At 32.5% G+C, this 17,554-nt stretch overlaps 1 protein-coding gene across 1 annotated transcript; it reads right to left on the reverse strand.

Moving 5' to 3' along the window:
* Positions 1–1,942: 1,942 nt before the first annotated feature.
* LOC100794878 (dynamin-related protein 1E) lies at positions 1,943–11,007 on the reverse strand. The gene is made up of 15 exons (XM_003532178.5): positions 10,595–11,007; positions 9,626–9,689; positions 9,435–9,542; positions 8,795–8,896; positions 7,718–7,768; positions 7,554–7,615; positions 7,123–7,213; positions 6,968–7,032; positions 6,663–6,857; positions 6,464–6,583; positions 6,283–6,353; positions 4,385–4,610; positions 4,250–4,300; positions 3,796–4,164; positions 1,943–2,828 (listed from the first exon to the last, which is right to left on the reverse strand). Exons 1-15 carry the CDS (start codon positions 10,739–10,741, stop codon positions 2,700–2,702), a joined length of 1,851 nt encoding a protein of 616 aa, XP_003532226.2. The 5' UTR covers positions 10,742–11,007; the 3' UTR covers positions 1,943–2,699.
* Between the last annotated feature and the right edge of the window lie 6,547 nt (positions 11,008–17,554).

The following is a 17,554-nucleotide window of genomic DNA, read 5'->3' on the forward strand; positions in this document are numbered from 1 at the left end:
GTTAAAAGAGAAACTTTTTAACTAGCAAAATAGTATGTGAAACGAGCATTCAAAGGATAAAAGAGAAAAAAATATGAAAAATGTATAATTTTTTCATGATTTATATCTATAAAAAAAAAGAGAAAAGTGGGAATTTTACTTTTTTAAATTATTTATTTTAATTTATAATATACGAGTATATTTTCATATTTTTATAAAAATATAAATAGCATGATAATTAATTTTTTAAAGCTCTCAACATGTTTTTTTTTTCATAAATAAATTTGAAAAGCTTTAAATGAATATACTCTTATTCCGTTGGTTGTCTAATAAGAGGTTTCAACTTTCACTCTCTTTTTTGAGAAAGTTAAATATAAGTAATTTTATAAATATTTTTTGAGCCCAAAGATTTTTTGCCCTCAAGGGAAGCCATAGATGCCCTAGATTCTCATTCATTAGATTAGATCTGCATACAAAACTTATTTTGACAGATAATTGAATTAATAAAAGCATTGATTCACAATTAATTTGTTTCTTTTTTTTAATACAATTTATTCACTGTTTTGAAAACTGGATTAGACCATCCAATTTGATCAAAAATTGGTCATATGTTCGATCCAACACTTCCTAAAAATCAGTGTTTTCTTAAATCGGCTCAAAACTGTTGAACCGATCAAAAACCGGTAAAATCATATGATTTAATTGGTTTTGCTTAAAACTATTTTTAAAAAATAAAAAAACTTTCAAAACAACATCGTTTTGATTTTTAAATATATATATATATTATATAACTTATGACACTTTTAAATGAAGTTTATTTTTTATTATTATCAATTCATGTATATTATGTTATTTTTTGTTCAATGTCACTGGGATATTATATTAAAATATTAAAAAATATAATTTATTAAAATTGTTTTGATCTCGATTTAATACCGATTGAACCATTGACTCTTGAATTAGTGTCTAGTTCATTGATTCTTAAATTAGTGTTTGTTTCTGTGACGATTATGAGAATATTGGATTTACTTGTTTAAGTCAAGGTGAAATCAATAGTAATTAGATTTATATTTTTAAGTTATATAATGATTAAAGTAAAAAAAAATTATAAGAAATCAAAATATAAAAAATTGAAAATTAATATATATGTTCTTTGATAACTAAATTAACAATAATTGAAAAATAGTGTATAACTGTATGTAATCCTTAAATATGTGTTTTTATTTATCTTTAAAATATTTTAAATTAAATAATAAAAAAATACATGTTAAAACGGATAATCTACACTATTTTTTTAATCGATTTTAAGATTGGTTCAACCTATTTTCATCAATTTTGAGATGAACAGGTCTTTTAAGTTGATAGACAATCGTGAAACCAATTTCCGGTTGGACCATTCCAATTTTTAAACCTATGCTTAAAATGACTTGGATAATCTTCTAGCCTGTGAATTAGCTTTTAGGTTAAAACTGAAATACCCTTGCTTATTTCTAATTATGATCCTATTCCAGTCATTGATGGATCATCTACCAGACTACCAAGATCCAATCTTACTAATTTTCATGCTCTAGATGTCCAAACTATTAAACTAAGGCTCGAGGGAATGTGGCAATGTAGCATCTCTACTATTTTATAAAATATCTTAGAATATTTTAATTCCCTAATTTAAGTTTAACTTCCCATTTTTTATAAAATATTTTCAGAATAATTTTAATTCCCTAATTTATTAATTTAAACTTTCCGTTTTGATTTTGTTTGTGATGATTTTGTAACAGTAGTTAAAAAAATTAAATCAACTTGTTTATGAGAAATTTAAACAAAGAAAGCACAGTCAACAGTTATGATGTTTTAGTGCCAATTCAACCAACCATCATAACATGGTACGAGAAATTAACGTGAAAAGATTAATAACAGAACAAGATAAATAATAGATAGAATAATAATAAAACAATAACAAAATAGCTCTAAAAAAGTTAATATATACATTAACCAGGACCAACTAGAAAACGGTGCAACTACAGATAGAATAATAAGAAAAAATCCTGTACAGAAGACATTGGAATCTGCTAACTAATTAGGCGTCCTCTTCGACATGTAATTTTCTTTGGCACTTTTCCATAATTTCCTTCAAACCTTGGAACTTTTCAACGATCTTCTGTATAACCTTCAACCTTGCCACTTGAACAAGATCAGTTGTAAAACTTCCTGCCTTAGTAATTAGATGAGTTATTTTTTACTCAATTTGTTGTCTCTTCTGCGTATCTCTATTTTGCCGAAGTTTAATCAATCTTCAATTTGGGTATGATTCATCGTCAACTCATGTCAACTTTCCTCTGGGGCTGACGACTTCTCGGCCACTTTTGGTTTTTCAGTGTCAAGAAAAGGAAGATAAACATTGGAATACCAAAATAGTCGTTTTGAGACTCAAGGCTGAGATTACAAAGAAAACACAAATAGACAACCAAAGAAGGAGATCACAAAGAATACACACAAATACACAAATTTAATCTACTATCTACATATCACAGTAACAACCAAAGAAGGGATCACCAAGGTCTGTATGGAAGTATACCATACATTCAGACAATCAACGTAACTCCAATGTTATCCTACAATCAAGAACATTAACAAAATATGATAGTAAATATGTAAATTACATCAGGGTCCAGCCAACCCATGATCGATCACTATCATCAAGATGAGGGCAACAGAATCCAAGCTCATCGTACCCAGGAAACAGAATCAATTTCATCCCTTGCTGCTTTATATAGTTCAAGCCTTTTTGCACACTGTTGTCTCCTCTCCATCAATGCAGGGTCTTCATCTAACATTTGCGATAGCTGTTTACCCTATAGTAGGTTAACTCTTATCAATGATATATTCGAATTAATTAAAATAGTGAGTACAAAATAATGTAGCATGCAGCGGAGTTGGATATAAATAGTTACATCAAACTAAAGGGGGATTATTTTATCATGACATACAGAAAAAGTATTAAGATGACAATTGTCCTCTTCATGGCTGGCTCAAACTATTTCACATTCAAAGAAATACACAATTGTATATAATTTTTGTAATTAAAGCACTAAAAGCATAGGAGTTGGAAATCCGCCTTAATAAAATTTAGACAAAATTACCCCTAGATATAACTTTGGAAGCAACTGAGTTATCTTTCCATGGTAAAGCTATTAGGACCATACCATGTAGAGAAAGATGTTTATATGCAACTAATTGTCTCCAAAAGTATTTCACTATCCCTAACAAGTATGAAATAGTTTTTACCAAAAAGTGTGAATGTAAAGATAAATCAAATATTAGAAAGGCAACTCAATACTAGATACTTATGATTGACAGAGTCAATCTGGGTTAGCTTAAGTTACAGAACAGCAACAATTTGTTAGGACTTAGGATCCAATTGCAAGGTATGGGACTTGAGTCCCACATTGGAAGTATGAAATTATAATGTAGGGTTTCTAAGACCCCAGGCTCTCCAATTACAACAGCTTTTGTGCTGTGGTTTACCCAAGATTCTTATCTAAGTTTTTCATCATGTCTCTTGGCTGCAAGTGAGCAACACAGGTGGTGACGTTGGCATTGTAGTGTTAGCCCAGGATTAGCCAGAGAGGGCTAGTGCACAGCTCCTGCATGGATGCTGGTAGCTGCGGAGTGTGGAGGGATGTTTAGATCCAACTTGATTACCAAACCAAATGTACGGGAACCTAGATTTTCCTAAAGTTTTTATGGCTATCCATTAAGGAAAAAGGTGTATTTTCTTAAGAGAGAAAAAGAGAGAAAATAAGAGCAGAGAGAATGTACCTCTTTCTTCCCTATTTGGGTGTAGAAATGGTTTAGCAATGACTGTTTTGCTTGTCTGACCTGACAATAGACAACAGCCTTTGGAATTGTGTTTCTAAGCGTGTCTGCCACCAACCCTATATAGGATGACACATTTGATGCAATTCTCCTGAAATGCCCCTCTGCATATCGGTCAATATTTGTGGCAGCAGGAGTTCCAGATTTCTCCACTTCTTGAGGAAGTCTCCGGAAGAAATCCACAGTGAGATATGAAGATTCCATGTCTACAAGCCGAACAGTTGTCTTCTTACTCTCTTCACGGAACCTTTCTAAAGCCTCATTTGCTGCTGCAGCTAGTTCGGCTTGAAATGTTGGGAAGCGCTTCAGTTCCTGCAGTCACATATTAGTGTATCTCTATAAACTATCCCAACTATATATGAACAAGGTGAATACAAAATATACTTCCTAAATTTACCTTTGTTTCAGCTATTGATTTCCTTACGAGTTCTTTCAAAACAAAGTTAACCTACAGAAAATCAAGACCGACTCAGTTTAATTCTTTCTGTTAGATGAAAATTAATAACCAGATAATACCAACTGGAATACTTACAGCATCTACTGAAGCTTCAGCTGGGCCTCTAAAGTAACCGAGAGCTCCCTCAATCAAGCGCCTGTAACCTTGCTCTGGGGCAATCAAGTGAGGCTGATAACCATCAGCCTCTGACACCACTTTTCTTACATTCTGGAGAGAAAGATGCCGGTCAAGTGGAAGCTTCCGTAAAGCAGCAGGAAGCTGATTGTCAAAGACATTATATATCCTATCTCCTCCTGGACGCCTATGAATAAAAAAGAAAATTATTATATAAATAAAGAGACCTATCAACCAGTTCATCAGTGATAACAAACTGACACCCAAACAATCAATCTAAAATGTTTTGGCCATGATCATTTTAGCTTATACAGTACACAAACAACATCACAAAGGTTCCTATTGCTGAAAGCATGCTTTCATTCAGCAAAAGTGTTAACAAGGAACTAAATATAGTAGTTTGTCTAGAATATAAGCAGCTAAAAAACCAAAAACAAGAAACTAGATAGTTCAGAAAAAGCAAGTGTATTATCGCAAGACTGCAAAATCCCATATGATATATAGATTATAGATCAATGCTGAAAAATGAAAACTTAAAAGCACATTTTGAGTAAAAATATCTCCATTTAGGAACAATAAACTACTGACCATTGATAATCATCAGTTCAGTGGTTCAATATTAACCTTACATTCTTCCCCTCACAATCTGAAGTTGTTTTTGAGGGATTAGTATAGAATGGCCGTTTGGCTGTAAAGACCCCTGAAAACAAGCTCAATGAGCAGATACAATAGAGAAATCACCTCCTCACCTAGAGCAAAAGCTCCTCAGAGAAGATACTTTCTCTGCCCAGCCAAAAGGCCTAACAAACAAATTAAACCTCCTCCCCTTAATCACACCAACCCTGCCTCCCTATAGAGATGTGCTAACAACCTGTCAACTCAGCTCCTCCACATCCTCCTAGAACCTTCTTCCCCTGTGTTCAATGAGCTTGTGCAAGACAGAGGAGAGACTACTGTAAATCCTAAGAATAAGTTTAGATTGATGGAAAGGAATGATAGAGGAACATTGTTTGAATTATTAAAAATAGAATGAAATAGAATTAAACTTGATGGATTAAATTCCATTCCATTCAACACCCCTCTTTTTTCTTTCCATCCAATTTTGGGGGTATGGGATGGAAACAAGTGTTTTCCTCCCTAGTCCATCATAAAAATATCTGAACAGGATGGTAATTATGTTCCATTTTGCATCATTCTATTATTCCAAACAAAGCCTAGAAGTTGGTTGATCGGTTGAAGTTGAAGAACATGAATTTAAGTGAGGACAAAATTTAATAGACTTCCTAAGATTAAGTGAAGGAAAAATAAAAGCACAAGTGAGGGTTGAAAAGGAATTTAGTTATAAAAGAAATGAATATCTCTGCAGAATTATCTTAATTTTCGGCTCATGATTTGGGCTGCAACTTCACTGCAATTTATGCATCAATAGTGACACCAAGGCACAAGAACTAGCAACAGACCTATGCGATGTTAGTCTCCACTGCAACAGCACTGTTATTTGGCACAATTGGCTACTGTAATGTATAGGGAATTTTTAATTAAGGTAGGTACTTTATTCCATGCTATGATTTCACATTTTACATGTTTATCCCTAATCCAATCCTAGGCAGGATCTACAAGCTTTAAGAAAAAGACAAGAACCATCTTCACTAGTTCAATTTTAAGTAAAGAATTTTTATTTCTTCATTCTGCTTAGCTTGCACTCAGGGGATAAAGGGAAATGCATCCAGTTCCATCGCCCTCCCTAAAAGCCTTCCAACCAAAGATGTTCATTGTCCATCACCTTTCCCCTCCCATCCCCCTCCTTTACATTGCATTCAAACATAGCTTAAAAATGGAACACAAGAGAAGATATTTACCCTCCATCTAAATGTTCCTTGAATATCCGTTCAAATGCTCGGCAAAGTTCTAGGATGGTGTATAATTGAGCCTGAATAAGAAATCAACATTCAACAAATACTCAGAAGGGCATCATAGAAAGAATTTTACTCTTTAAAGAAATCATCACAGATTCACAAGTCCAAAGTACAAACCACTCACCCCAGCATCAAGAGCAATAGGTCTCCCAAGATGATCCATCTCCGATTCAAGTTCTTCGATACTTTTGTTTATTAAAGATGTTATACTAGGTATCCTTGCCCTGATTACTGACTCCAAATGCTGCAAAATAAGCTCACGGGATTAAAAATACAATTTATCTCAGTAAAAGGTCAGCAAAAAATATCTTCCGAAAGCAAACCTGTGAGAGAAGTTTTGCAAGGTATTCTGAACCCATCTTATTGGCCAAGTGCCCATAATCAGAACTGGTTGCAAAATACTCACGCTCCTTACGTCTAGCAACAATCATATCAACATTTCTATTGATGTCCGCTTGGGATCGATTTACTATACCAACCCAAGGATGTTGCAGGCGATAAGACCTTCCTTCAAGGACCTTGAGGGAATAAAAGCGAGAAAGAGGATAAAGCAGTATAATTTTACAGGCACACTTCAAACATTTACATTAAAGGTACATGCATCAATTAAGAAAGTAAGGAAGATTACATCCAAAGCATTGGTTCCTTTGTCCATCAAATCTAGCTTTGTCAACACCCCAAATGTCCTTTCACCTAGCCAAATTACAGACATAAACTTTAGTACAAAATTATGACACAAACAAGGGTAATAATTGGCAATTCCAAGTAGCAAACAAAAGGTACCTGTGGGGTCAACTTCCTTGGCAAGTTTAATAGCATCAGAAGTTGCTATGTCTTGATTGGCTGGAGATATTGCTAGTATGATGCAATTAGGCTGTTGAACATAAAGCATAAAGCAATTGATTCAAGAAAATACTGATCTCAGCTGTATGCCATGCAAGTAGCAAATAATCCCTTATTTAGATTTTTTTATTATTTATATCATTTTCACTTGATTTGTAATTCAAATAATTATTAGCAAATACAGGAAAAATTGGGATATTATATAAATTTAAAGGACAGGTGTGGCTGCCCCATCCCAAGATCAGAGAAAGCTTCCAAGCTCAAGGAGCAGTTGCACATGTACTTAAAAGGACCCATCGGCATATCTAACAAGTAACAATAAAAGATGCTTGAATCCAAAGAAAGTGTTGTAAGAGGAAAGCATTTTTTACCTTTTCAACATAAGAACGAACCATAGTTTCAATTTCCTGAACAATATTCTCAGGTTGTCCCTCTGAAAAAGATGGACACAATTGTCAATTTAAAGATAAAGATTATCATTTGATCTAAACAATTGATTTATAATTAAAAATTAGCAATTATATACAAAGTATACCTATAGCCACTTTAGTCAGACCCGGTAAATCAATCAAAGTTAGGTTGACAACTGCTCAAAAGACAAAAGGGAAGAGGCATTAAATTTAGTCAGAAAATAAAGGAATTATATTGCGTATGACAACTGTTCAAAATAACCATGCTTGTCAAAATGGTTGGGATGTGTTAATAGTAAAATAAATTTATTTTAGGAGTAAGGAAGAAGAAAAGAAGTTTAAGCCCATAATCCTTTTTCTAAGAGTTGACTATACATAATATGATACAATACACAAACCTAATACAGTAACACTACCATTCATATATAAATAGTTTCATAGCCTACAAGTACTAGTCCAAGCCCATTAAATACGATAATCAACCCTTATTAAAAAGAGTTCTTAGAATTTGGGCTTAGGGCACAACTCAACGTCACAAATCACAAATTCATGCCACTAGTTCATGTCAATGGTAAACTTATCTTGGATGCTACACCAGCAATTCATATCACTAGTTCTAGTCAATGGTAAACTTATCTTGGAAGAGTAAACATATGGAATCGGATACCTCTTTTGTTTGTGAAAAGGTTTTACCGTTTTAGCTCACTCTTTGGCTGTCTCTCATGTGTCTGCAATATCAGTGTTCTGTTTTACTATGGTTGTATAATAATCATTCTAATCTCTGTAACAGGCAATCCCTTTCTCTCTCAGTTAGTTAAGTTAGTTATATTTCTGTTGTAACTGTGCTGTGTTAACACAGCTAATAGCTTGCTCCACACTCCCCTAAAAAATGTTATAAGTCATTCCTAATCCTAAGTAATCTTTTAAAATATGCAAGATTTTTTATGCCAAAATACTCTTTTAAAATTCTAATTGAATGCAACTCCCTCCTTCTCCTAAATAAGATTTTCTCAAGTCCTAAATTACTTCATTCAATTCTTGTTTTCCCTCTCAAAAATCAAAATACAGTTGAATCTATCACAGTATTAGATATTAAAACAAAATCAATATAATCTAAATGAGGTCAAATCTATTTTATATGATTAGTTTTAATTTTTAAAAGATCTTGGATAAAGCAAGAGACAATGATAATAGAAGCACACCGTTTGGCGAATAGATGCTAAGATGAATTGGAATAGGAGATATTTGTTTTGTCTTCCCTGTTACTCTATCAGTTTCATCCTGAATTTCTTGGCGGACCAAAGCTGCAACAGAAAAAAATTGTTTTAAAAATGAATTAACATATTTTATACATTATGCTACATAACACTAAAGAAAAAAAAAAATCCACTGTATACAAAATCCTATACCCAGTAAACTAAGTGGAAAGTGTCACAATTTGCCGCAATTATCATATGATAAATTGCTAGCCAAACACAATTGTTGACACTTGACCGAAGGATTCTGTTAAAAAACAATATTGATTTGAATCCAAAAAAAAAAATTGTGGAACATGTTGAAATTCTTTGTAACCATGAGGACACAAGAGGACAGCTCTAATGTTATCAAGAAAAATGAGAGAAATGTACCAGACATATAATGGGAAATTTTAAATAAAAAAATCAGGTGGCAGAGGGCACATTAGTGAACTTGCAATTATCAAACAACAAGCACAAAAGATGCTAACAAGCATTAAAATTCTTTTTGAGCAACCAGAAAACAAAAGCCATCCTCCGATTATTGAAAATCACACTGTTACTATATATATGTAAGGAGGGTAGTGAGGGAGGGTTCCTATCGTACCAAAGTCAGTGAACTTTCTCCTGGGCAGGTGAAGAAACTCGGCATACTCTTGTGACCCACTTTCGAGTTTATGAAGCTGCAACACCAATGGACGCCTAGTCACAATCCCTGTAATTCATTCACACCAAGGGGAAAACATGAGCTAAATTATGCTTTATATAATGGGAAAAATAAGAAAAAAGAGATCAAACCTGATCCTCTTGGCAAAAAGTCACGACCAACAATGCTCTCCAAAACTGAAGACTTCCCTGAACTCTGCTCAAATTTTAAAAGAAATAAAAAAAAAGTAAGTTTTTTTTATTAATAACTGTAATCACTCATTTCGGAGTTTAATCACATTTAAAGTTCTTCATTCTTAGGTCCTCCTCAAAAAACTCAGGGTGTGTTGCCAACTGAATTACACTCATTAGGTGAAGAAAGTAAGTTCAAACCCACATGCCGTTAACAAAAACAAAAATCCTAAAAAGTCGATATTTTTTTATTCCTCGCTGCTAACTTGAAAAACTAAAATTCAGACCCACACTCAAAATACAGTTGTTAAAAGACTAATCAACTTGAAAATATAAACTGAACAGTTCCTCGAACTCTACAATTTTTTTTCAAAAGAAAAAGGAAAATTCACGCTTCAGACTCATCCGTTAAGAAAAAAGAAAACTAAAACATGAAAATAAAAAGGCACCCGAAAACAACTGTCTCGTGTTCTACTCACTATTAAAAAAAAACAATGATGACGAAAATTTAGAACTACACCGAGAAAATTACACTATTAACAGAAAAACGAAAAGCACTCAATTACAAGTTCCAATTATCCAATCGATTCTACTTTCTCTGCCGCAAATTTCAAGGATTCATATCTACCACAGCCACTAAACAGAACACACAAAAAAAAATACCTACCGGCTACCGCCAAAACCACTCTTCAAAAGTCAAAACTGAACACTCTCTAAGCTCAAATCAAATTTCAACAAAAGAAAAAGAAAAATCAGAACCACGCCAAATTTTAAGTTTACTTGAAAATTGCAAACGCAGAAAGCAAAAAAGCACCATTTTTTTCTGAATTTCGGATTTCCATTCCCCGTCACAAAAACCGAGAGCTTTGAAATTAAAAATGATGTAATGTAAAAGAAAAAAAAAACGATAGGTTGAAACTTGAGACGAACCTGGCCACCAACAACAGCAACAGAAGGAAGAGCTTCCCAGAGAGAAGAGAAGGTGTTGTTATCAGCGCCGCCATAGTCACCGAGCACCGTGCAAGCCCTCTGGATTCGGTTCACCAGCCCAATCAAGCTCTCCATCGTCGTCGTCATCTTCTTCTTCTTCTTCTTGCGTGAAACCCTAGAATAGAATCCCTTTAACCAGCTCAAAAACGACGACGTAGAACACGAACGCGAAGCAGAGCAACAAAAGGAAACGCAGATTCTAGAAAGAGAAGGGAGAGAGAAAAGAGTATTGTGGCTTTCGTTTTCACACAAAGGTCACGCACTAGTTGAACTGAAGACCACCACAGGGATACGAATATGCGATGATATATCGTGGTGCGCACCGTTTTAGACGTTTTTCTTGTCTTAACGAAAGTAAGATTGCGTTTTCAAAATTTGAAATTTTGAAACCCCTGGTGGGGTCCACTGAAGGGGTTGGTGGGATCCACTGACGTTGTTGTGACTACTGGAATTCATTCCGAACGTTGAATGGGTAGTGCGGTGTGTCGTAAGGAAACCAGCTACGCGCCAAATTCAACCGTTTTCGTTAACATTAAGATTATATTTCACAAAATTAATTAAAAAAATTAGTTTAAAATTGAATAAATTGATAAAAATAATAAAATTTTATCTTAAATAAAAATATTTTAAAAAATCTAATAAATATTTAAGGACAAAAAGAGAATAAATATAAAAAATTAAAACTTAGAAAATAATATTTTTAAAAATATTATTTCAAGTAAACATATTAGAGATTATTAAAAGTAGACCAATTAAAACGGGTTGGTTTGACCGTTGGATCCAACCCACATTGACTCATCCCTTAAACGGGTCAGTCCAATCCAACTTACTTATAACTTTTTCCAGCAAATAATGGTCCAGTCCTGGGCATCACGGGTTGTGGGTTAAATGGGTTGGCCCACCAAGCCACCTAAAATTTAAAAAACATTTTTAAAAAAATCATTTATTCTTAGCAACTAATTTAGAAATCATTTTGACAAGGTCACCATTGACAATGCAGCAAAGGCAGTTATTGTTCAACATCATAATATCTTCGACACCAACACTTTTTGCAGCAACCAAAGAACCATCTAAATCAATTTCACCAAACTACAAACAATGTAGGGAGTAAGCACTAAGCAACACATTGACATTCGAGATCTCATAACCACGAATTGTGCGGATTCCATAACATAATACCTCGTTCTCAATATCTGCAATTTTCTTTCCATGCTCTACGGTCAGAATATGGTTCAACAATGTTATCTAGTCAGTTAATCAATTCAATGCAACGAAAAAAACATTTCACATTCAATTTTTCTTTGAATGAGAGAAAAGGGGGAAATAAAAATGGATACCTTGTTGAAGCTGAGAAAGTTCGTGATGATGATTTCCGAAATGCAATTGTTGGGCGAAATGACATTGGAAACATCAAAATCCTCAAATTGAGGCGGCGCAGTGGTGGCAGAGGTGACGGAGAAGCAACGAGAAGGTCTAAGAGAAAATATTAGCGACTAGGAATGGGAATGAAAGTTTGTTCTGTGTTGAAGAGCGAGAATAGTGGTTTGGAGTGAGAGCGTGAAGGGTTTGTCCAACAGGCTAGTGGGTTAGGGTTACAATTAGTCACTTAGGTTTTTTACACAGGTTAGGTGGGCCAACCCGGCCCACCACAAGTTCAGGTCAGGTCGTAGGTGGGTTGAGTTTAGATGTTCACCTAATTGCACCTTTTGTGGATTTTTGGGCTCGGGCAGGCTCAAACCCGTGGTGGGCTGGGTGGACCCACAGGCTTGAGCCCATTTTGACAACTCTAGCCAGAAACTAGTATAAAAAGCTTTGATTATCAAACAGTCAAACAAGTTTTTAAACTAGTAAAAAAATTAAAAACTAACTTAAATGTCTTGCTAAATACACTCTAAACATTTCCAATGCCTAAGGAGGGTTTTATTTTTCTTACTTATGTAGAGTTTTTTAAACCACATAATTTTAAAAAAATCCTCTACACACTGAATTATTTATATCTATTGAAATGCAAAAAAAATATCTAGCTATTGTATATATTATATATATATATAATATTTGAAAACTTGTTTGAGAAAAAATTTTAACAAGTATCCAGTTTTTAAATATGAACTTCTTCTCTCACTTTTGAATCTTAATAATTTTGAAAAGTTTAGATCCAACAACTATCTTTTAAGAATAGGTGAGATTGAATAGAGTCTATTGGGTAACTCCCATAATCTTAAAATTAATTCATTTTCCCTCTCTCACCTTTGGCCATCAATGAAAACATCATTTTGCTATATATAGCATTATGTTAGGCTCAGTATCTTTGATGTTCATTCATGTGCATTGAAAGATGTTATTGTTAGTGCAAACGACACAGGTGGTTTTTTGGGAGAACTTAACTTTGACAAATGAGGTTGATGTATTGTTAAACAAATTTACACAACTTGACGTATGTGGAAAAATCACAATGAAGACTAAAGTTTGTGAACTTCAATTTTTGATGCAACTTCAATGTATCCCTTTCAAGAGAATGTAAAAACAAAAGGTGCACCAAATTTTGTGGAATCTACTAAATGTGCAATTAACACAGTGATAGATTGTTTAGGAACTCCTAGTGTGGTTCGCAAAGTTGTATATGACAATAAGTGAAACAAAATGATGTCTTATGTGGATGAATTTTGATAAGTTGCAACAATTCATCCTTAAAATTATTGATGTCGGACCGAATTGAAATCATAATTATATGACAATTGCAACTTTGCTAAGTTAGGGTGAGAAATCTTGAGATCTAATTGCGGAACCTTCAAACATGACACTCTCTTTATGTTGTGCTCTTTTGCACAAAAGAAGTATTGGTTCTCTTTGTATGTAATGTCTCAATAGCACCTAGTAAAAAGTGAATGACCATTCCTAACATGAATTGCTAATCGGTATAATGTTGTATTGGTTCACTTATCTAGGTTGGAAGTTGGATTTTGTTTTCACTTAGGAGTCGAGCAACATCTATTACTCAACGTGTCATTGGTATTGGATTTGTTAACGAAAATCACTTTATGCAAGTATACATAATCTACTTAAAATGAACATTTAGTTGAAAACATGTAAAATTGTTCACTAACCTCATCCTCTTTTTCATCATTATTTAGTTTTTTTAAAGAATGATTTCCCTCAGCCTCTTATCGCACCACAATGGAGAATATACTACACTATTGAAGCTCGTTCATGGCAAAGACTATACCTGTAATGCACACAAGAATTCAAATTAATACCATTTCATTTAACTAGAGAATCTCAATATGTAGTAGATATTACTAGGAATTAATTTTAGTTAATTACTCTTGTATTTATTATTGTTATTGCTTTCTATTTTTATGTTATGTGTGTTGATTTTAGTCCTCTAATGTTGAGTGCAAAGCCTGTTAATTGTTGCACATTTTGGTCATGGTTGTTGTATTATTATTATTTAGGTGCTATTTTTTACCAAAACTTTAGGTTGTGTGTGAAACAAATCAACAAAAACATGATTTCATTGTATAATGTACAACAAAATCCTCAAAGGGGGACATAAATATATGAAACAAAAGTGTGATTCAGTTGTATATTGTACAACAGAATCCTAATTTTATAGCATATATTTGTTTCCATCTCATGCATTGCAACAAAAGTGTGATTTCATTTTACACTTGATGAAAAGATACCTTCGTAGAAAGGGTATTTTTGAACATTGGTAAAGAAAACATTCACGTGGGTGATGAGAATAGCAATTTTGAAGGTGAAAATAACAGGCCACTCACTTGTTCACTGAAGCCCAACTTAAAGGACCAACATAACTTAACCCTAGCAAACAATATAAAAGATCATTCATTTGATTTATATTTTATTTTTCAACAACATAAAATAAATTTAATTATTCTTACAAGTTAATCAAAATCACTTAAACATTCATTAAGAAAGCTACCGTGTTACAATTGTGACAATATTTTTTAATATACTCCTTCTAACACATTCTTTATTATTAGTTAAAATTTATTGAAAAATAAAAAATTATTAGAAAAATTATTAATTTAGATATGAAATTCATAAAATTTTATAATTTCTTAGAAATTTAACCAATAAAATAAAATATATTCAAAAGAATATATTTTCTTAGATGAAAATATTAAAAAAAATATACTAGAGTATATTTCTAACATCTTTAACACCTAACTCCAAAAGAGGATTGCTTGAAGAAACATCTTCCTTTTCTTTTCCCTTTCAATTAATTTATATTATAGGCAACATGCGTAAATTAATTTTCTTAATCTTAATTGCCAATTAAAAATAGTCAGGGACTACTAAGTGTTATTACAATAATTTTAAAATAACACTCTTCCTTTTAATTTATCTTTATTTTCAAAATTTTATCTTTTCCTTTCTCAGTTTTTTATTATTTATTGTATGTATCTAGCCACAAATTATATCTTAGTCACATTTTATTTTATTTGTAGATTTCAAATCAATTTATTTTTATCAATATTATTATTTGATTCATATTCCTTTTTTTTTTTTTTTCTTAACAGCAAATTTTGAAATCGGTGTATCGCAAATAAAGAAATTAAACTTCCCCGGTTCCCCCTACAATAGTAGAATACGTACGTGGATATAACCTGACATACAGTCATGAGGTATAAGCTAGCTAGGGAGGGACCATTCGCATTCACACACGTGTACCTTACAAAATATTAGTGAGGTTTTGTTAATGTACACATCTTTGATTTTTTTAGTATGAGTATTCTTAATAAATTATAATTTAAAATATTATAAAATATATTAATATAATTTATTAACACATTCACATTAAAAAAATAATTATATGTATATTAATAAATCTCTATATATAAATAAATAAATGATATGATCTGATAAATGAAGAAAAAAAATAAAAATAATGTGTTCATAAAGTATTTGATGTATAAATTACTTATATATCATCACTTTATCTAAAGCATTGTCATTGTTTTGAATAGAAGTGTTTAGTTATTGATTTCCTACATAATATTCTAACAACACTTAATAACAGTATTTTTTTATTAACCCTTGGTCCCTCATTTCATACATGTTTCTATTTTTGGTTCCTATTTTTTTTTACTAATTAGTCATGGTCTTTCATATTTTTTGATTCATCTCTAGATCCTTACTTTTTAGTTGAGTTGAATATTAAGTAATGTTAACTAAGACATATCATGAAAACATGTTATGTAGACTACTTGTATGATGTGACATTTTTTTTATGATTTTGAAATTATCTAAAAAAGGTAAATTATATAAATAATCTCGTATTTATCTCAATTTTCATTTTAAGTCCCTTAAAGAAAATTTTATCAATTTTAATTCTTATATTAATTTAGATTGTCAAACTTAATAACTAATTAATCATTAGTTTCACATAATGTGTATTATTAATTTTTACTATAAATTTGTATTATTCTTTTACAATAATACACAATTTTTCACAAAATTAATTTTAACTAGCTTAAAATTTATTATTTAATTATTTAGGTATCAATATAATTATATATATATATATATCCTTTCAAATAACTAATTATTTATGAGATGTTAGTGGCCCATAGAAAAAAAAAATTGGGTATGTCAAATCCAATGACTTTTGATGAGAAAAGGTGCAACACAAGACCCCCGATAAAGGAGAGTTGAATCCTACACCCCATACCTATATCCTATACCTCCCAACCACGTTTGAAAATACTAAATTACCATTAATGAATAGCACCCCTAACCCTAACACTTCCTTTCCCACGGTGACAACACCTCCCATCTAACTGGAACCTGCTTATCGCCATTGAAGGTGAGTACTTTCCTTTTTGTCTCTTTTGCCATGGAGTGGGGGTTGGGTTCTGGTTTTGGTGGTAGATTGATGGGGGGTTGGGTTTTAGTAGGGAAGGTCTACAAGTGCTCGAAATACGTGTTTCAAAACACTTATTTCAGAAACAGATGTTCTAGAATAACTATTCTAGAACTTCTATTTTGAAACATCTATTTTGGAAGTTGTTTAACTATTTTCTGGAATGGTCGTCCATTTCGTAAGTAACAAGTGCACTCCAGAATAGGTTTTCAGAATAGTTTTGCTTTTGGAAAATGTGTTCTAGAAAAATGATTTTCCAGAATAGTCGTTCCGGAAAGCTTGTTCCAAAAACATGTCCACAACGTGAATGAGAAGCGTTGAAACGTAGCTGGTGTGAAGAGTTGGAGGAGGAGAGGGACTTCTATGCCGGAACCTTTGATTGTTGCGGGAAGAGGACATGAGTTGGAGAAGAAGAAAAGAACTGGAAAGCAAGGTGCGCTACTAGAAGAAGAGAAGAATCAATGAAAGGGTGGAAGAAGAGAAGAATGAATGAAAGGGTGTGCAAATGCTGTGGGAGAAAGAAGAGGAAAAATGGGAAGAAGATCGAAGGGATTGATTGAGATTTTTTTTTAAAAATAGGAGGTACATGATACACAAAAGCAACTTAGAACACCAAGTTCAATGCAACATGAAACTTAAGAAAGCCCATCAACTTTAATTAAATATGATTTTTTATTGGTCCAATGACATTAATACCTAGTTAATATCACATATGATGTGAAAAGTAACTCAAATCATTTATACCTTAAATTCTCTATTGGTCATTTAAGCAAGATTTTAATTTAAATCACTAACTTCAATAATAGTACTTCTTGTTGGCCAAGATAATCGACATAGGTTATCTTTAAATTGCCACATGTGTCATGTCCACAACATAATGCATTTCCATAACTTCAACTAAAGTGTTTGAATTCAAAATGTGATATAATGCTAAAAAAATCGAGGCTAGCATTACATATATAAAGGAGAGATTAAATAACTCAAAAGTAATTATAAGAGAGTTACTTTTTATC

Source organism: Glycine max, chromosome 8 (genome assembly GCF_000004515.6).
Source record: "Glycine max cultivar Williams 82 chromosome 8, Glycine_max_v4.0, whole genome shotgun sequence".
Taxonomy (NCBI): Eukaryota; Viridiplantae; Streptophyta; class Magnoliopsida; order Fabales; family Fabaceae; genus Glycine; species Glycine max.